Source organism: Talpa europaea (assembly GCF_964194135.1).
Source record: "Talpa europaea genome assembly, chromosome: 1".
Taxonomy (NCBI): domain Eukaryota; kingdom Metazoa; phylum Chordata; class Mammalia; order Eulipotyphla; family Talpidae; genus Talpa; species Talpa europaea.
In genome coordinates this window covers 32,205,986-32,224,207 of record NC_140073.1, presented here as the reverse complement: position 1 = coordinate 32,224,207, position 18,222 = coordinate 32,205,986, and the positions used below count along the sequence as shown (strand labels likewise).

General features: G+C 37.5%; 1 protein-coding gene across 1 annotated transcript; it reads left to right on the top strand.

Moving 5' to 3' along the window:
- Positions 1–4,800: 4,800 nt before the first annotated feature.
- Positions 4,801–5,864, top strand: OR5P2 (olfactory receptor family 5 subfamily P member 2; the record flags this gene model as incomplete). Its single annotated transcript, XM_084238093.1, has 1 exon — positions 4,801–5,864. The coding sequence occupies exon 1, from the start codon at positions 4,917–4,919 to the stop codon at positions 5,862–5,864; it is 948 nt and encodes a 315-aa protein (XP_084094219.1). The 5' UTR covers positions 4,801–4,916.
- Positions 5,865–18,222: the final 12,358 nt, after the last annotated feature.

The following is an 18,222-nucleotide window of genomic DNA, read 5'->3' as shown; positions in this document are numbered from 1 at the left end:
CCCTGCAAACTAAGGAGACCTCTACCAAGTGTTGGTTGGGTGAGGCAGGGACCAGCTTGCAAAAATAGGGGCACATCAGACCTCTCTACATTTTTTGCCTCTGATGCCACCAGAGCCTTACCTGTTCCTGCTGCCTGTGACCCGACATGGGCCCTGCAGGATCTTGTGAGAACAGAACATTGTGTCCTGTGGGCAGCTCCACAGTTCAGATTCCAGAGAGGAGTGTGCCTGTGTCCTGGTGGGGTACCGGGCACTTAGGTTGTTTCCACAGCTTGGCTTTTGTAAATAGTGCTATAATAAACATGGGAGTGCAGGTTTCTTTTCAAATTACTGTTTTTGTATTCTTTGGGTAGATAACTAGGAGTGGAATTGCTCAGTCATATGGTGGACCCATTTTTAATCTTTTGAGAAACCTCCACACTGCTTTCAATCACAGCTAAAGTAAAGATGTAGTCACTGCAGCCCACCCAACATCAAAACACCCATAGACCCCTCCATAGTCTATTGTGCTTTTTCTCCACAGCCTCACCAGCACTTGTTTTTTCTGGTCTTTTTGATATGGGCCATTCTCATTGTGGCTTGATTTGCATTTCGCTGATGAGACGTGATCAGAATTTTTTCATGTGCTGGTTGGCCATCTGTATGTTTTCTTTGGAAAAGTGGTTGGTGTATCCCCTGGGAATTTCAACTGCTTCCATATCTGGGAGGTACTTGCCTGTGGACTGAGCAGGCTGCTAATGTCTCTCTGGAATGTCTTAGGTTTCAGAGAAAGAATGGGATGTAAAAGGAGATAAGGTTATCACCGGAGGTGAAAAACTGAAAATTCAAGTCAGAATCACCCAGTACAAGTTCTAGAACTCTCAGAATCACCCAATACAAGTTGTTTGACCCCTCAATTTAAGTCTTCTATTAAAAAACGAGGAATTAGCCTAGTAAGAGGAATCTACATCAACCTACCTACATTGTTGTGAGGATTAAGCTGTGAACTATTAAGCATAGTTCTCTTGGTCCTCATTATTTTGTTGGTAGTAAACCCTGGTTCCTTAATGTGGGGCTTCAGATGAGAGAGGGAATTCTAAAGTTAGGTCTATCAAGAGAATCAGGTAAAACTCAATCTTAAAGAACCCTGTATTCCATCACCATACCTACATCATTAGGCATTACTCAGGTAGCAACAGGTTGAGGTAACTGAGAGACTATTTTTTATCTGCAAGTCATCTTATCCCCTTTTTGCTTTGCAGTTCTTTATGACTTTCAAGGCTTACACTTGAAAATAAAACTTATTTTTTACTTTAGCTATGATGGTTAAATTTATCTTAAAATTTTTTGTTATTTAAAATTCAACTTTAGGGCCTCCCTGGTGGCACAAGGGGTTAAGTCTCAGCACTACGAAGCTAGCCGCAGCCACTGCAGCAAGAGTTCCATCCCCAGCCAGGAAGCTGACCCACATGGCGCAGCAGACCTCTCTGTCTCGCCCGCTGCTCCCCTCAGCAATGTATTTCAGTCGATCTGCCTGTTCTGTTTCCCCACTCTGTCCCTGGTGAATCCTCTCACCTTGCCCCACACACCTCTGGTCTACATCCCAGCTCTTGTATGCATAAATAAATAAAATAATTTAAAAAATTTTTTAAAAATAAATACAACTTGACATGGATGGAGCTGGAAGGGATTATGCTCAGTGAAATAAGCCAGAAGAAAAAAGGAAAATAGTGGATGCTTTCACTTATAGGAGGAATATAGGTAAATCAAATAAGGGATCAGGAAAAAAAATAATTATAATAAATAAAAAACCAAAATTAACAGGTAACTATAAATCAGAGACATTCTGCAGAGGAGGGGGAGAACAAGAAGGATCAAAACGGGAGGGAAGAACACAAGGGACTATGACAATGGTGCACTGGTGAGTTGGTGGTGGGAATTTTATGGGGACTACACCTGAGAGGAGAAAGCATGCATTGTACAAAAACAAAGAATGGGGCCTCCCCTGGTGGTGCAGGCGGTTGAGCGCAGCACTGTGAAGCTGTCTGCAGCCTCTGCAGCTCCGTTCCATCCTGGCCGGCAGGTGAGGGTCCCACATGGTGCGCAGACCTCTCCTGCCACACCCGCTGCTCCCCTCAGCAGTGTATTTAGTCAGTCTGCCTGTTCTGTTCCCTGTTAAGTCTCTGGTGAATCCTCTCGCCTTCCAGTGAATCTGGCCTATACCCCGTTCTTGTATAAATAAATAAATAAATCTAAAAAAGGTGATACAAAAAAATATATATAAAATAAATACATAAAAATGCAAAAAAATAAAATTTAACTTTATATTAAGTTCTACCTCATATTCCTTTAAAATGATTAATAGTATTTCTTAGCTCAGTACAAAAAACTTACCAAATAAACATGAATACATAAAGTTAAGTTTCTCTCTTTAGAATTGAGAATCCAAGATTTTTCTATATGACTATTTTATTTTGTAATAATTATTAAATGAAGTTTAAATAAGTAAATGTGGATACCTAGATAAAAGCAAAGGACTAAATTGACCACTTGAGAATTGTCAGACTACTGAAAGATTAGTTTTTGTCTGTGTGTGAATTGAACTCCTCAGGATCCAGTTCAGTACATAATTATGCTCCATGATGCTGAGAAATCACATTGAATCTCTTGACTCTTCAGAGATTTATCCCCACAGGCAAACAAAAATAAAAGAAAGCTATATAAGCACAGAAACAGTGTTCTGTTATGGAAAGATGAGTGAGTTCTTATTTCAAGAGGTAAGATTCTGACTTTTGTTTCACAAACCTGATGTAGTGATTTTCATTTATCATTTGTGAGCACTTACCTCCTTAATATTATGTCTGTTCTCACAATTCACAGTTGGGAAACAGGGAAGATGTAATTCAGCAATCAGCTAGTAAGTATTTAGTTTGAATTGCTGTTACCACCATCAAAATCTTATGAATGAACGCACAACTAAGTTGCCAGGATTCCTTGTATGTCTATCTACGCATAAGATGGGAACTCATGGTTTTTCCAAACTTGGCACTCCCCAACAATACTAACAAATTCACTGTCTTTGAGATACTCTGAAAATATACTGCTATCTAGAGATTAAAATTGAAGATTCAAGAATTTAATGATAATATTAGTATCTTTGCAGAAAAGACTCACTTACTTTATCTTTTCAATGCTTTAGCATGAAGGCACTAATGCATTGGAATCTTTAGTACAGAAGGTTAGAAAATTTGGAGGTAAATCTGGGTAAACCTGGCACTGAGTTGGGTGATGAAAATGCAAAAAAATAAAACTTTTCAGCCTTGAGGCTACAGTTATTCAACAACGTATTATTTTAAAATAATATAGTTCATGCTACAAAAATGCCAAACAAAAAATTTCATAATAGGAAGTAATTTGAGATATTTTAATTATGGTTGGAACAATATTTTGGCATAGTGACTACAGTGACATTATAAATTACTTGATAAAACAATATAATGAATTACAAATTTAAAGTAAAATCCAATAATTTTACAATAAATGACCTTGTTCAAATAACTCCTTTCTAGAATAGTAAATTTTATTTTTCCCTTTTAAAAATGGAATTATTTAATTGATATTGTGAAATATGTAAGTAACATTATTCCTCTGTTATGTATAACTTCCAGAAGGTCTGAGGACTATCTGTTGGTCACCCATTGTCAGTTGTACTGACAATGTACTGACATCGTAGTAGTATTATGTAATTTCATTTATTGCTTATTTACTAAAGGGATGGGCAGTCGGCATTCTAGGGTTTCCAATTCTGACTCTACCATTTGTTATGTAACCTTGTCAAGCTATATAACCTGTCTTGACTTGGTTTATTCCTTCAAAAAATAACATCGAATAGTAATATTTTATGACAATAAAATAGACAACCTACTTATTAATACATTCATACTTTATAATTATAATTATATTGACCCTGCACTTTATCATTTAGTAAGCATGTAGTAATTGATGTTAGGTTTATTAGTAAACCTTTTACAATACCGTATACACACACACACATATTTGTGATACTTACCAATGTTTTATTGTCTCACCTGCTTTATATTATTCATTGTTTGACCTCAGTCACTTTATGCATGTATTTGAAATTAATATATTATAAAAAGAAAAATAGGTATTGTTTGAAATTTTCAGAAGTTTCTGCTAAATTATTTATTCATTTTCTTAACGTTAATCAATTTATTTATTTGAGGTAACATTGGTTTATATCACTATATATGATTCCAAAGAATTGGATATCGCCTCAGATGTGCATCACCATACCTTACCCACCTCAGAGCACCCATATTCCCTTATGGTGTACCATTGGCTCCCTTCCAACCTTGGTCCCACCCACTCTCCCTCGTGTGGCTTCAATTCTGCAGTTGAATTCTAGACTTTGTTTTGGCTTAGTTCTGTCATTGTCCTTGTTTTGTTTCTCTGTATTCTACATGTGGGAGAAATCATCTGATATTTTTCTTTCTCCCCCTGGTTTATTTTTCTTAGCACGATCCTGTCCGTTCTATCCATATTGTTGCAAACATCAGGAGTTTACCTTTTTATAACTGCACAGTATTCCACCCTGTAAATGCACCACATCTTTTTAAGCCAGTCATCTGTAGTTGGGCACTTAAGTGGTTTTTATAACTTGGCTACTGTAAATAGTACTGCAGTGAACATAGGAGTGCTTAATATCCCTTCAAATTAGTGTTTTTGTATTCTTTGGGTAATTCTGGTAAAAATTAAAAAAAAAACACTATCATGTAAACATGAAATTATGCTTGGATATCTTTACTTATAATGGTTTCACATACATATATTGATGAAAAATAAACAATTGAATATACAACATTTTTACTGTAGTATTTCTTTACAGTTTCATGTTGTAGCAGCTGCATTGTCTCATGGATTCCCTGGGGGCTGGGAACCACACTGCAGTAACAGGATTCATTTTATTGGGCTTAACTGATGACCCCATCCTTCAAGTCATCCTCTTCATAATCATCCTTTGTATCTACCTGGTGACCGTATCTGGCAATCTCAGTACAATCATTCTTATCAGAATCTCTTCTCAGCTCCATCATCCTATGTATTTTTTTCTGAGCCACTTGGCTTTGGCTGACATAGGCTATTCTTCTTCTGTCACGCCCAATATGCTGGTAAACTTCCTGGTAGAGAGGAATACCATCTCTTATCTTGCCTGTGGCATCCAGCTTGGCTCAGCAGTTTTCTTTGGGACCGCCGAGTGCTTCCTCCTGGCTGCCATGGCATATGATCGCTTCATGGCCATCTGCAACCCACTGCTTTATTCTACCAAAATGTCCACCCCAGTGTGTGTTCAGTTACTTGTAGTGGCTTACATAGGTGGATTTCTCAATGCTTCTTCCTTTACCATGGCTTTCTTTTCTTTGCTCTTTTGTGGACCAAATGAAGTGAATCATTTTTTCTGTGATTTTGCTCCTTTAGTGGAACTCTCCTGTTCCTATGTCAGTATCCCCCCGGTGGTCCCCTCATTTACTGCTGGCTCCATCATTGTGGTCACAGTCTGTGTCATAAGTGTTTCCTACATCTATATTCTCATCACCATCCTGAAGATGCACTCCACTGAGGGGCGTCACAAGGCCTTCTCCACCTGCACCTCCCACCTCACAGCCGTCACTCTTTTCTATGGGACCATCACCTTCATCTATGTCATGCCCAAGTCCAGCTACTCAACTGACCAGAACAAAGTCATATCTGTGTTCTACATGGTAGTGATCCCCATGTTAAACCCCATTATCTACAGCCTCAGGAATAATGAAATTAAGGGTGCTCTGAAGAGACAGCTTGCTAGAAAAACATGTTGTTATTGAAGGAAGTTATTTTGTAGTATTTTATATAACATACCATAAATTCAATAATAAAAGGAAATATGCATTGGTGGTTGAAATATATCATTCCATATGTTATCAACTAGTGTGGAGTTTTTAGTGAAAGTAGGGGAGTGTATTTTCTGATATCAGATTTTATTTATTTATTTTTTTTTTTGTATAGAGGCATGCTTTATTTATTTGTTTGCTGGTCTGTTTGTTTGTTTTGTTTATACATGCACTGGGTACAGTCAGAAGCGCGCGGGAGGGTGAGAGAATTCACCAGAGCCAGAGCGGGGAGCAGAGCAGGCAGAAGGACCGAAGTACACTGCTGAGGGGAGCAGCGGGCGGCAGGAGAGGTCTGCGCGCCATGTGGGACCCTCCTCCGGTGGCCGGGGAGCAGCCGGGGATCGAACCGGCGCCGCAGAGGCCGCGGGCAGCTTCGCAACCCAGCGCTCAACCGCTGCGCCACCGGGGAGGCCCTGATATCAGATTTTAAATTAAAGACACATGATGAGCTTCATTTTAAAAACTGAGGTTACGTTTGCAACCAGAAACACAAATTGGTTCACATGAAACCATCCATCCTTTAAGACTGTGTGCATTTTCAATAACACTTTATCCTAACGGGAGTGTGCTAGCTATAGTTCTAAGAGAAAATGACAATGTGGAAAAAGATAGAAAATTGATGGCAGAAAGTTATCTGCTGGGGATGGGTTTGTTAGACCCATAAAATTCTGGCATGTGCTTCTGGGCTCTGGCTCCAGTCATAATATAGGGGCACCCAGGAAAGAAGGGTGAGTTGTTATTTGTCAGTTAAAACAAGTGATTTCTCTGTGGGAATGAGCAGAATTCCTGAACTCTCTAGAAACTGAGTGGCGCAAACTCTTGGAGTGATTAGCTCATGGTTAACCTTCATCCTGTCAAGAAGCTGGGTGGAACCTGATTGTCTCTCCTGACTGCGCCACAAGGGGCTTGATGAACCTCTGAGTACTGATGACAATCATGTTGTTTACTTTTCCTGTTCCCTCTCTGATATTTCAGACACAAATTCCATCTTGAGAGACTCAAGGGCATTCATCATTTTCTTAATTTTTTGTTCTTTATACATTCAGAAATTGTGCTGACTTAATCCTATATTACAGAAACTGTCACAGCCCTGGTGAGTAAAGTTTAAAACAGCCAAAGATATTGTCCTCAAATAATTTATCTAATCACAAGTTAGTGATTTTGACTATTAGAAGGACTGGAGTTATGTGGAAGGAGAAAGCAGAGCAGAGTAAGGAAGACTAACCTGTGAGGGGCAGGAGCGCCAGTGCAGGCCTCACTAGGAGGGTAATATCTGAGCAAGGATGCTGGAGATAGGACGTTTTCTGTCACTGTGGCACTGCCTGTGAATGTCTGTGCAAGTCTGGTCTTCCACTCACTTGCATATAATTACCTTTGAGTAATCTTTTTCTTTTTTTTTTTTAATACTTCATTTTATATAATTCTTGCATCATTTTTCATTTTTGCACAATGTATACATTTTCATTTTGGTTATATTCCCCATCCAATTGCACCCTCCCCTTATTTTGATCCTAATCCTTCCTCTCCCCGCCCATAATCTGTTTCAATGAATGGCAAACTTGGTGATTTTAATCAATCCCATGGTGACCACCACTAAAGCAAATGATGAAAATGTTAAATATGTCTCAACTATCCCAAGTAGAACCTTCAAGATAACCAGAAATTACCCCATGATTAAACTGTGAGAACCAGAAAGGTGGATCTAACACTCAAATATACTTTGGCTATGAGAGAATTGGGCAAGCTGGAAGTTGGTGTTACTGACCTGGCCTGTGGATTTAGTGTTCTTGTGGGAAGACAGGGGCGTCAGTCAGAGCCCAGAGCACGTCCACGTGAGAATTCTGATTTATACACCTCACATATATCCTCAGGTTCAGGGTGGCCTGAAGTGACCAAGTCTTGCACAGTTTGCAGCTCTGGAGAGCTAGCGACTCAGCCTTGAACTTGGATCTAAGAGGTGGTGCCTTGGGGGAACTGAGTAAACAGACAAACAATTGAAGCTTCAGCTATTTCTGCCAATAATTATTCAAATAGAACAATCAGTATCCAGTTGAAAATAATGACCAGGATAAAAGAAAAAAGATATCAAACATGGTAGTGGAAACAACAAATTATGGAAATAGAACCACTAAGATTACAATATGAGAATTAATAGACACAGATTATAATATGACTTTATTTAAAAATATGAAAAACACTTGTGGGGATAAATCCTATATTGTCAAAATATTAACAAGGATGTAAAACAATGGCACTTCATTCATAATAAATGGATAGATAAATAAATAATTTTCCATGATTTAGTGTAATTGAATTAGATCGTCTATTACTTCTCGTTTTTCTAAATGTATTTTCTGTATTCTCTGTTCTGTGCCACTGGTATATTTGCATTGTCTTTTATAAATACAAAGTTTAATTATTATATTTTTTAAATAGAATTTCAGAATAAGAAATAAGAATATGAAAGACAGTTTGAATATATAGGTATATATATAATATACATATAAGTATATAATCACAGAAAACCAAAAATAGCAACAAAATTGCAAGAAAGAGTCACATAAAACTTCATGACTGAAAAAGTCACCTGCCTGTAGAAAGCATTTCTCTTTGGTGAGCATATCCTCACAGGTTTTCACATCGAATCCCAAGAGATGGCCCAGACATGGGACTCATCCTAGCTTAGAAGTCTCAAGAATACACACACACACACACACAGGTTCCCACAAATATTGTTCCTACTTACAAGAATCATTGCATTCAGAAGTATAAAGCATAAAATAAGAATGTATTCCATGTATTCTCCTCACAGTCTAGAAACATTTTACAAGGAAAGGGTAATTTTTATTTTAAGCAGTGTTAGTTGTAATAGAGTTGATGTTCCTTTTTGGGGTATCGGGGCATAGGGGAAACAGAACATACATGAAATTCAAATTTGCCCTTAGAGAAATCAATTTTTTTGCTAACCCTTTATCGTAAAGTTTTATGATACTTGTCACCTGGGATCTCAAATGCCATGTGGTCTCTGTATAGAATTCTGAACACCTGAGGTGGGGGTGTGGCTAGCAAACATTGTTTAAAGAATTCTAAACAAATGTACTGTTTCGTATTCTACACTACATCAGAGGCAAAACATAAAGACCCTGCATGGTAGTATTTGAAAATGGGCCACTCACCCTCAATTATATCACGTCTGGGTTCTCAGGAAATTATAAAATACCCTTGGATTTCACAAAAGAGGATGGCAAAATTCTAATTTTTAGGGGGTACAATTGTTCATGTTCTTTGCCAGAATGACACACCTATTTACTGGTGTACCTGCACTGATTGTAAATTTAACAAAGTTATGTTTTTTTCATCTATCTTGATGTGTTTTGGCATGTCTATATCAGTTTTATTGGTTCATGTTGACCCTCTTAGTAAAGAATAAAATTTAATTGCTGGGAAAAGTATAAAATTCAGGTCTGGGCTAAGCCAAAAGAAAAAGGCAATAATTTGACTTTTCACAATGAATTTTAATGCCACTTTCTTAAGTAGCATAATATGCAAAATCTGACCCACAAACTGACAGCACTGAATGTAAAATGAATATATATTGATATTTAGAGCACAGAAATCAACTTCAGAAACCACATTATTTAAAAAAAAAAGTACTTTTTTAAAAAAAAAAATTGAGCAGGGTTTTTTAAAAAAACAGTTTTCAATTACCTAAGTTATCTTCTGTAAAATACAGCAGTAAACCTAGAAATAAGCAACAAAAAGATAAATAGGGAATATGCACCTGGCAATGAATTCATGTATTATTAGATACCCTTGGATCAAAGAAAAAATTAAATAAAAATTAGAAAACTGTTTTCTAAGAAAAAAACAGTACATAGAAAAATTTGTGCTAAAGACATATCACTTTTTAGAAAAAAAACTTACATCAAAATAACTAAAAGAGGCTTAAATATGCATTACCCCCTCACTGGAAAGGCTCACTGGGAAGATGCCCCACTGCCAGTCTGCCCAGTTTTCTCACTGCAGCCCCTGTACCAGGTCTCCAGCTGCCCAGCTCCCTGGAATGTGTGCTGCCCTCACTGCCACTCCCTCCTTCCCTCTGCTCTATCCCCACAGAAACCACTGACCTAGGCGTCAGATCTCTGTGGGAAAGTCCTCTGGGTCTGACAATTTTGAAATTTTCTGTAAGCAAATTTAGTTTAGTTTTTTTTGTTTGTTTGTTTAAGTTGTGCTCAGGGGAGAGGGTCAACCAAACCTCACCATTCCCCCACAATTGTGGAATAAGTCTCTAGTTCATGTCCCTTCTTAATCAGGGAAGTAGATTTGAGTTTGTCTCCTTTCCACCCATCTCACACACACAAAAAGAGCTGATTTCTTACTTCAAACCCTGATATTATCATCTGATCTATGCATGTTGCCATCTGACCCAGCAATTACACTCCTAGTTATCTACCCAAAGAATACAGATACTGATTAGAAAGGAAACCTGAACTCCTATGTTTATTGAATCACAATTTACAATAGCCATGCTTTGGAAACAACCTAAGTGCCTCCAAAACAGATGATTGGATCAAAAAGATGTGGTACATACACACACAATGGGATACTATGCTACAATCAGGAAAGATAAACAAGTCATTTGCAGCAACATGGATGGAGCTCAAAGAAAATAGCTAAGTGAGATAAGCCAAAAGTGGAAAGATAAATGGCAGATGATGTCACTTATATATGGAATATACCAAGCAAAGAGTCATACAAAAACAAACTCTAAAACCAATCCTTGAAAGTTGACCATAGAAATCAGGCATCCAGAAGAGGAGGAGGAGGGAGAGCACATGAGAGGAATTTAGGATCCTGAGTATTGCCCTGGTGCTGAGGAGCCAGTTTAGGAAATTTGGTGGAATGTTGAGGGTGGGGAGAGAAAATTGTAAATCAGGGGCCAGCTGGGAACCAGAGATGGTCACCAAGGCACTTATGTCTTGAATTTCTTTTTAAGTTTGTATCAGCTCTTTATTAATTAATTAGCTATTTTTCACCTCTTTAATTTTTTAAAGTTTATTTTTAGATGAAGTACTTTTTTCTTCCATCATTGTTAATTTTTGGACAGTATTTGATTTCACCCCACAAGTGTACTTGGATTTGACTAGCCCGTGTGGCAGGGAAGAGTGCCTATTCCAGCTGTCTGTCTGTCTGAAACGAATTTTAAACCTGGGTGTAATTTAACCAGTGGAGTACATGTGGACAAATATTTAAAAATAAGTCTCTGTTCTCTTTCTGTAAAATGGAAATACATGTGAGGATTGCATGATAAAGGGTAAGTAAAGGGTTAAGCACAGTGTTTGGATAAAAGTACATTCTGAATAAAGGTTGGTTAGTACTATTAGGAGGGTGACTTTCTATAATTAGATAAGACTTTCTATAAATAGGATTAGCAAGGGAATTAGATTGAACATTCAGACTGAAGATAGCTGTTTATACCATTATCCCTCTAGTCCAATGAGCCACAGACCAAGACTCATCTCTTTGAGGCATGTAGACTACATAGGTTTTAGATTCCACCCATTTATCTTCTTACTGCACTGTTCTCCTATATACAATGTTATAGATTAATTTTGTACTTTTTGAAAAAAACACATACAAGTTTAAATAATTGTGTTGTTTAAAATTCAAGTTTACACAGCTTTGCAATTCATATTTCCCAAGGCACCTAATGGAGTCTCTTATGTATATCACTATAAAACACTTATGAGATGAGGTTATGTAGAATGAATGAAGCTGGGTTGTCATTCTATATTTGAAGTTTAATACTCTTTACCCTGAAACATTAAAATTTGAGTTGTATTTGGCAATGAGATAATTTATTATTCATTGTCCCAATAATTATTAAATGAAAGTGCACCAACACCTAAAAAGAAAACAACAAAACTTGAGATTGCCTGAGAATTGACAGAACCTTTAAAAAAGGTTAATTGTGTTTGTGTGAAGTGAACAGCTCAGTATTCACTTGAGAGTGTGATAATGATCTCTGGCGATTTGGAACTCACATTTGAATCTCTAGTATCTTCAGAGATTTATCCTCAAAGGCAAACAATAATAAGACAGCAGGCTGCTATAGTACCACAGTGACTTTGGATTTATTGCTATAAGATGAATTCTTATTTCTGTAGGTAAGATTTTGACTTTTGGGAACTAATCTGATGCACTGATTTTCATTTACCATTTGAGAACTCTATTTTTTAAAGTTGTATTTGTACTCACAAACTATACTTGAGAAATAGGACAGATGTAATAGGCAACTATCAGGTTAAGTTAAATTACACATTTTTATAATCTATTCAGTGTGTAGAAACAGACACCAGGATTCTTATTTATCTACCCCCAAGAAAAACCTCACATGGTTTTGTTAGGGGGAAAAGGATGTCCCAAAGCAAATTCCATATAGGCTTTGTGGACTCCACCCCCACCCCAGGTCAAAGCCAAAGACACTGGGAACTCCAAATCCCATCACCACCAAAGGGAAGGTGGCTGGGACCTGAGGGTGGGGTTAAGCAGCCAGGTGGATACAAAAGGCAGACACGTGGGCTTTGGGGCTCTCTCCATTTTTGGGCTCTCAGCCAGCTCGCAGCGTCTGGTCAGCTCTGAGAGTGACTTTGGGTTTCCAGGTTGTCAGATTGGGTAGGACGCATGAAAGACTTTATTTCCCTGTTTTCTCCCTGAGTTGTACATTTTCCTTATTTTTTTTTTCTCTTGTAAATAAACCTTTTATTAACCCTTTTGTGTGTGTCTGTAGTAGAGTATTCATAAGTCCCTTTAAAGCGCGCGGGTGAGGACCCACAGCCAGGAACCCGTTTAATATCGGGGTTGCTCTATAACAGTTTTTCAACACTAAACTTGGAATTCAGTCATAATGCTAATAAATTCAGTACTCTGATATGCTTTGGGGTCTTACTGTTAGTAAATATATTGTGGAAAAACTTCCTTTTTTAATGTTTTAGTTTATATGCAAACATACTTTGGAGCAATTCAAGAATGTAAGTCAGAGAATTTTTTAAATTTTTTTAAATTTATATATATTACATCATTGTTCATTTTTAAACAACATTTTTCCCCCCACGCCCTAGCTCAGGTGTAATCCCTATAGAATTTCCTTCACCAATTCACTCATACACCATCAGCACAGTCACCCGTGCTCCTTTCTCCCTCCCTCTGATCCCTCTCCCTCCTCCTCCCCTGCAGGATGTCTCTGGTTTATATTGTCTGTTTGTTTTGTTGTGTTTTGTGTTGTTATTATTGTTATTGTTCCCCCTGATGTCTTATTTGGTTCCCCTATATTCCTCCTATAAGTGAAACCATCTGATATTTTTTTTTCTTTTCCTTCTGACTTATTTCACTGAGCATAATTTCTTCTAGCTCCATCCATGTTGTTGCGAATGGCAAATAGTTTATCTTTCTGATTGCTGAATAGTATTCCATTGTGTATATATACCACATCTTCTTGATCCAGTCATCTATTTTTGGGCATTTGGTTTGTTTGCAGGTTTTACCTATTATAAATAAGTCAGAGAAATTGTTAATGTGGTTCAGCCTGACCACTAGCTGGGTGAACTTGGGCAAACTTCTCATTTTTAAGAGACAATTTCAAAGTATTTCATGTTATGCTACTCCAATCAGAGAATTTTGTTACATTCGGAAATGGTTTGATTATTGAATAAATGTACTTCAATTATGCATCAAATTAAACCTGTTTTGCTTAGTGATTATGCTGAAATTTCAAGCTACTTTGACAAGATAATGTTTTAATTGCAAATATTAAATATAGACAATACATTTATAATAGCTTCATTCATAAACTTAATTTACAATTCCTTTCTGTTTCTTCTTTGTCCTATCAAGAAAATCATATTTCTCCTTTTGAAAGGTAGTCTTATTTACTGACAAAGATTGCCAATTTCATGATTAACTAAGCAACTCTTTTACCCATTAGCTGTCAGAAAGAAGAATAGTTTGTTATCCAACCATTTTTAAGAGCCTTGACTTCCTCACAATAATTATTTAATGTCATTTGTAGTATAATTACTGAAGTAGTGGAATGGGTTCAAATTGTCTGGAATTCACCTCTTGATTCTACCAGTTAGTATGTAAGTATAGGCTAATTACTTAACATTGTCAAAATCAGTTTCTTTGTACTAAAATAAAATTAAAAACTTAATACTATTTCATAGAAATTTAAATAGAATATTTATATACAATTATTAATTATATGCATATCATTTAAAACATAATCAATAAATGTCAGCTGTTACTCAGCCTCTATTACATAATCCTATACTTACTCATTTTTATATATTTTTTTAAAGATTTATTTATTTATGCATACAAGAGTTGGGGTACAGGCCCGAGATGCAGAGGACGGTGTTGAGAGGATTCACCAGAGACAGAGTGGGGAACAGAACAGGCACTGTTCTGTGGGGAGCAGCAGGCAAGACAGGAGAGGTTTGCTGCGCCATGTGGGTTGCTCCCTGGCCGGCTGGGGATTGAACTCGTGTCGCAGTAGCTGTGGATTGCGTCATAGTGCGGTGCTAAACCCCTTGAGCCACCAGGGAGGCCCTCATTTTTGTATTTTATATTCATTAGCGTCTTCATGTTATTTTAATAAGTCTTATTTTTTATGATCTTTAGCTTAACAGCCACTTTAAATGCATTTTACAAGCATATGCTATAGAGGAAGAAAAATCTACTTTGTTTTAAGCAGGTTTCTAGTGTTGTTTAAAAAAGTCCAAACTTAGCTTGAAAGATTTTTTTATAGAAACCCTGTATGTATCAATAATAATGATAATGATACTATTGAATTTACAACTTCTTTACTCAATATTTTATCACAGGTTTATTTTTGTAGCAGCACCGTTGTCTCATGGATTCCCTGGGGCCTGGGAACCACACTCCAGTAACAGGATTCATTTCATTGGGCTTAACTGATGACCCCATTCTTGGAGTCCTCTTCTTCTCAATCATCCTTTGTATCTATCTGGTGACCATATCTGGCAATCTCAGCACAAGCATTCTTACTTTAGCCGTGTGAGTTCTCTGCCCTGCACTAAGGAAGGCAAGATTGGTAAAGAGGGTCAATTTTATGGTGATGAATAGAAACTAGGTCATTGTGACCTTAATGTAGTAAATATAAATGTTGGAGTATAAACATGTACAACTGAAACTTAATGCAGTGTTGTAAACCAATAAAAACCCGAGGGGGCAGGGAGAGAGAGAGAGAGAACTCAAATAGGTAGAATTAGAAATGAAAGAGATGATATTAGAAGGGAACACTATGAAAAATTGTACGCCAGTAAATTATGTAACTTAGATAAAATGAACAGATTCTTAGGAAGCCACAAGTTGTCAGAATTGATTAAAGACTAAATAGACAATCTGGATAAACTTAAAATCACTAACAAGTTTGAATTAGTAATCAAAAAACTATCCATAAAGAAAATTCCAAGCACGAATGAATGTTTTCACTGCTGAATTCTACCAAAGTTATAAGGAAGAATTAATACCATTACTTTACACACTTTTCCAGAAATCAGACGGTATGGAACACTTCCCAACTTATTCTATAAGGTGATTGTTATTATGGTAGAAAAGCCATAGTAACTACAAGCTTTATCCCTTATGAATAAGAAATTATAGGCCAATATTCCTTATGATATGTATGTAAAAATACTCAACATAATACTAGACAAATGATTGCAGTAGTATGCAAAAAGAATTATCCACATGACTATTTATAGTTTACCTAGCAAAGATATCTCATTGTATTTTACAGCTGTATCTCCCTTATAAAATGATGATGAAAAAATTTCCATGTATCTATTTGACCTTCTGGATATCCTTGCTGGTGAATTGTTAGTTCAATATGCTGGCCATTTATTAGATTATCACTTTATTTTTAAAGTAAATGATTTTTTTCATATATCTTAGATATTAATCCCTTGGCAATGGTGTGAAATGTATGAACATTTCCTTCCATTTAATAGAATGTCTTTTTAATCTAATTATACTTTCTTCCACTGTGTAAAAACTTTTTAAATTTGAGTTAATCCCAATTGTTTACTTTGCCTTTGTTTTCCTTGCAGTAAGAGTTGGGTCTCCAAAAATATCTTGATCATCAATGTCATGAAATTATTGTCGATATTTTCTTCTGTATATTTTATTGTTTCAGATCTTATATTTAAGACTTTAATACATTTGGAATTTATTTTTCTACATGGAGTAAGAGAGTAATCTAACATCATTCTTTTGCATGTCTGTGCATTTTCTCAGCACCGTTTGTTAAAGAGACTCTCCTTTCATCATTGCCTATTCATGGTTCCTTTATCATGAATTAAGCACTGATACATATATATATAATATATATATATATACACACACACACTATCTATATCATATATATCATGAATCTTTATGAGCTTTCAATTCTTTTCCATTGATCCACAAATTGTCAAAAACAGGAAACACAAGAAAAGAGTAAGAGGAATCACTTCAAAATTTCCATGTTTATTACAAAGCAACAACTAATCAAGACAGTGTATATTGACAGAAGGATAGATTGAACAATGGGATATAATTTAAAGTTCAAAATAAACCAATGTGTCTATGGTCAACAGACTTCTTCCAGAAAAGATACCAGGAATATCCAGTTAGTGACAAATCGTCCCTGGGAGCATCTACCAACTCTTCCCAGGGAGAAGCAGACAGCTGTGAGTTTTGTCTGCTTGCTCTGTGCTGGGCAAGGTGCATCTACCAGCTCAAAATGCCACCTTCGCTCTCCCCTGGGCATCTCCCCTGTTGGATTTGTCAGAGTTTCAAGACCTTAAAGAGCTGGGACATTGCGTTGACAGATCAACACTTTCCCTGCCCATTGGGCAGCTGTGAGCTGTATATTATTGCCCTGTGCTGTGTTGGGGATGGATCAATGGTATCTATCAATCCAAGTTGCTGTCTCTGATTTTCCTGGAGTAGGTAGATGAGGACTGATTTTTCAGAGCTCCAAGACTAACAATATAGAAACCAGCCCTCTAAGGAGCAACCTCAGCAAAGTTGGAGTGCTTGATGAGAAACAGCCCCTTCCCTGTCCTTCCTCGAGTGCAGCTCGGAGCTAGCGAAGCTCCTGATATTATGGACAGTGGCAGGGCAACATCTCTGATGACAGTCTTGAATCTCTTTTTACCAGATTCTGGTGAATTTGGTTTCTCATTTTCCATGGATGCAGTAATTTTCAATCAGTTTCTGATTTCTGCCAAAGAAAACTTGTTATATTAATGACTAAGATAGCTATGGAGGAAGTTCCTTGCTTTGCTACTCAGAGGAATATCTAAGTTAGCCAGAGGGACCCTACATGCTTGGCACAAGAGTAGAACATAACTTCGATACCAGACCAACATAGAAGGCACAGAGGAGAGATAGAGGAGAGGAAACTTCAACACACAGGAGATGGCTAAAGAGAAATGGCTGCACACTGCAACTGGGGTAAGAAATATAGCAGGTGGGTCAACAGGCTCAGCCTGAGACCCTGGGGAAGAAAGAACAAAACAGCATGAAGGCACACACCCCATCCCTTAAACAAGGAATAATTTGTAAAGGATATGGGTGTTCTGCACAGGCTGGGTCCCCAGTAAATATATTAGATAGTGCTCTTGACTACACAGCCTTCCACCACTTCTTGTGACTAGCTCTGTCCTTGTGAAGAACACTGTCAGTGCACAGACTGCACTGAAATTAGATCTGAAATTCCAGAGAGGAAGGAGATCAGAACTCTCAAAAATATGAGCCAGACCACACCACCCCTTAACACATTCATACCAGTGGCTGAACCCCTCCATGCCTGACTTACCTTTTCTTAGTCTCTCCTACCCTTTCTTTTCTTTTTTTTTTTAAAGATTTATTTATTTATGCATACAAGAACTGGAGTGCAAGAACCCTTGATGTTTATGATTTTCCAGAGGTGTGGGGGGGGTCAGAATTTCAAGACTGTGGGGTGTGGAGGTGAGAGGATTCACCAGAGACAGAGTGGCGAACAACAGAACAGGCAGATTTACTGGAAGACACTGCTGAGGGAAGCAGCGGGCGAGACAGGAGAGGTCTGCCGAGCCATGTGGGTATCTCCTGGCCAGCCAGGAATCAAACTGGCACTGCAGAGGCTGTGGACAGCTTCACAGTGCTGCTCTCAACCCGCTGCACCACCTGGGAGGCCCCTCTCTTACCCTTTCTAATGGTCTCTGTTCCTCCTTCCTGCAGA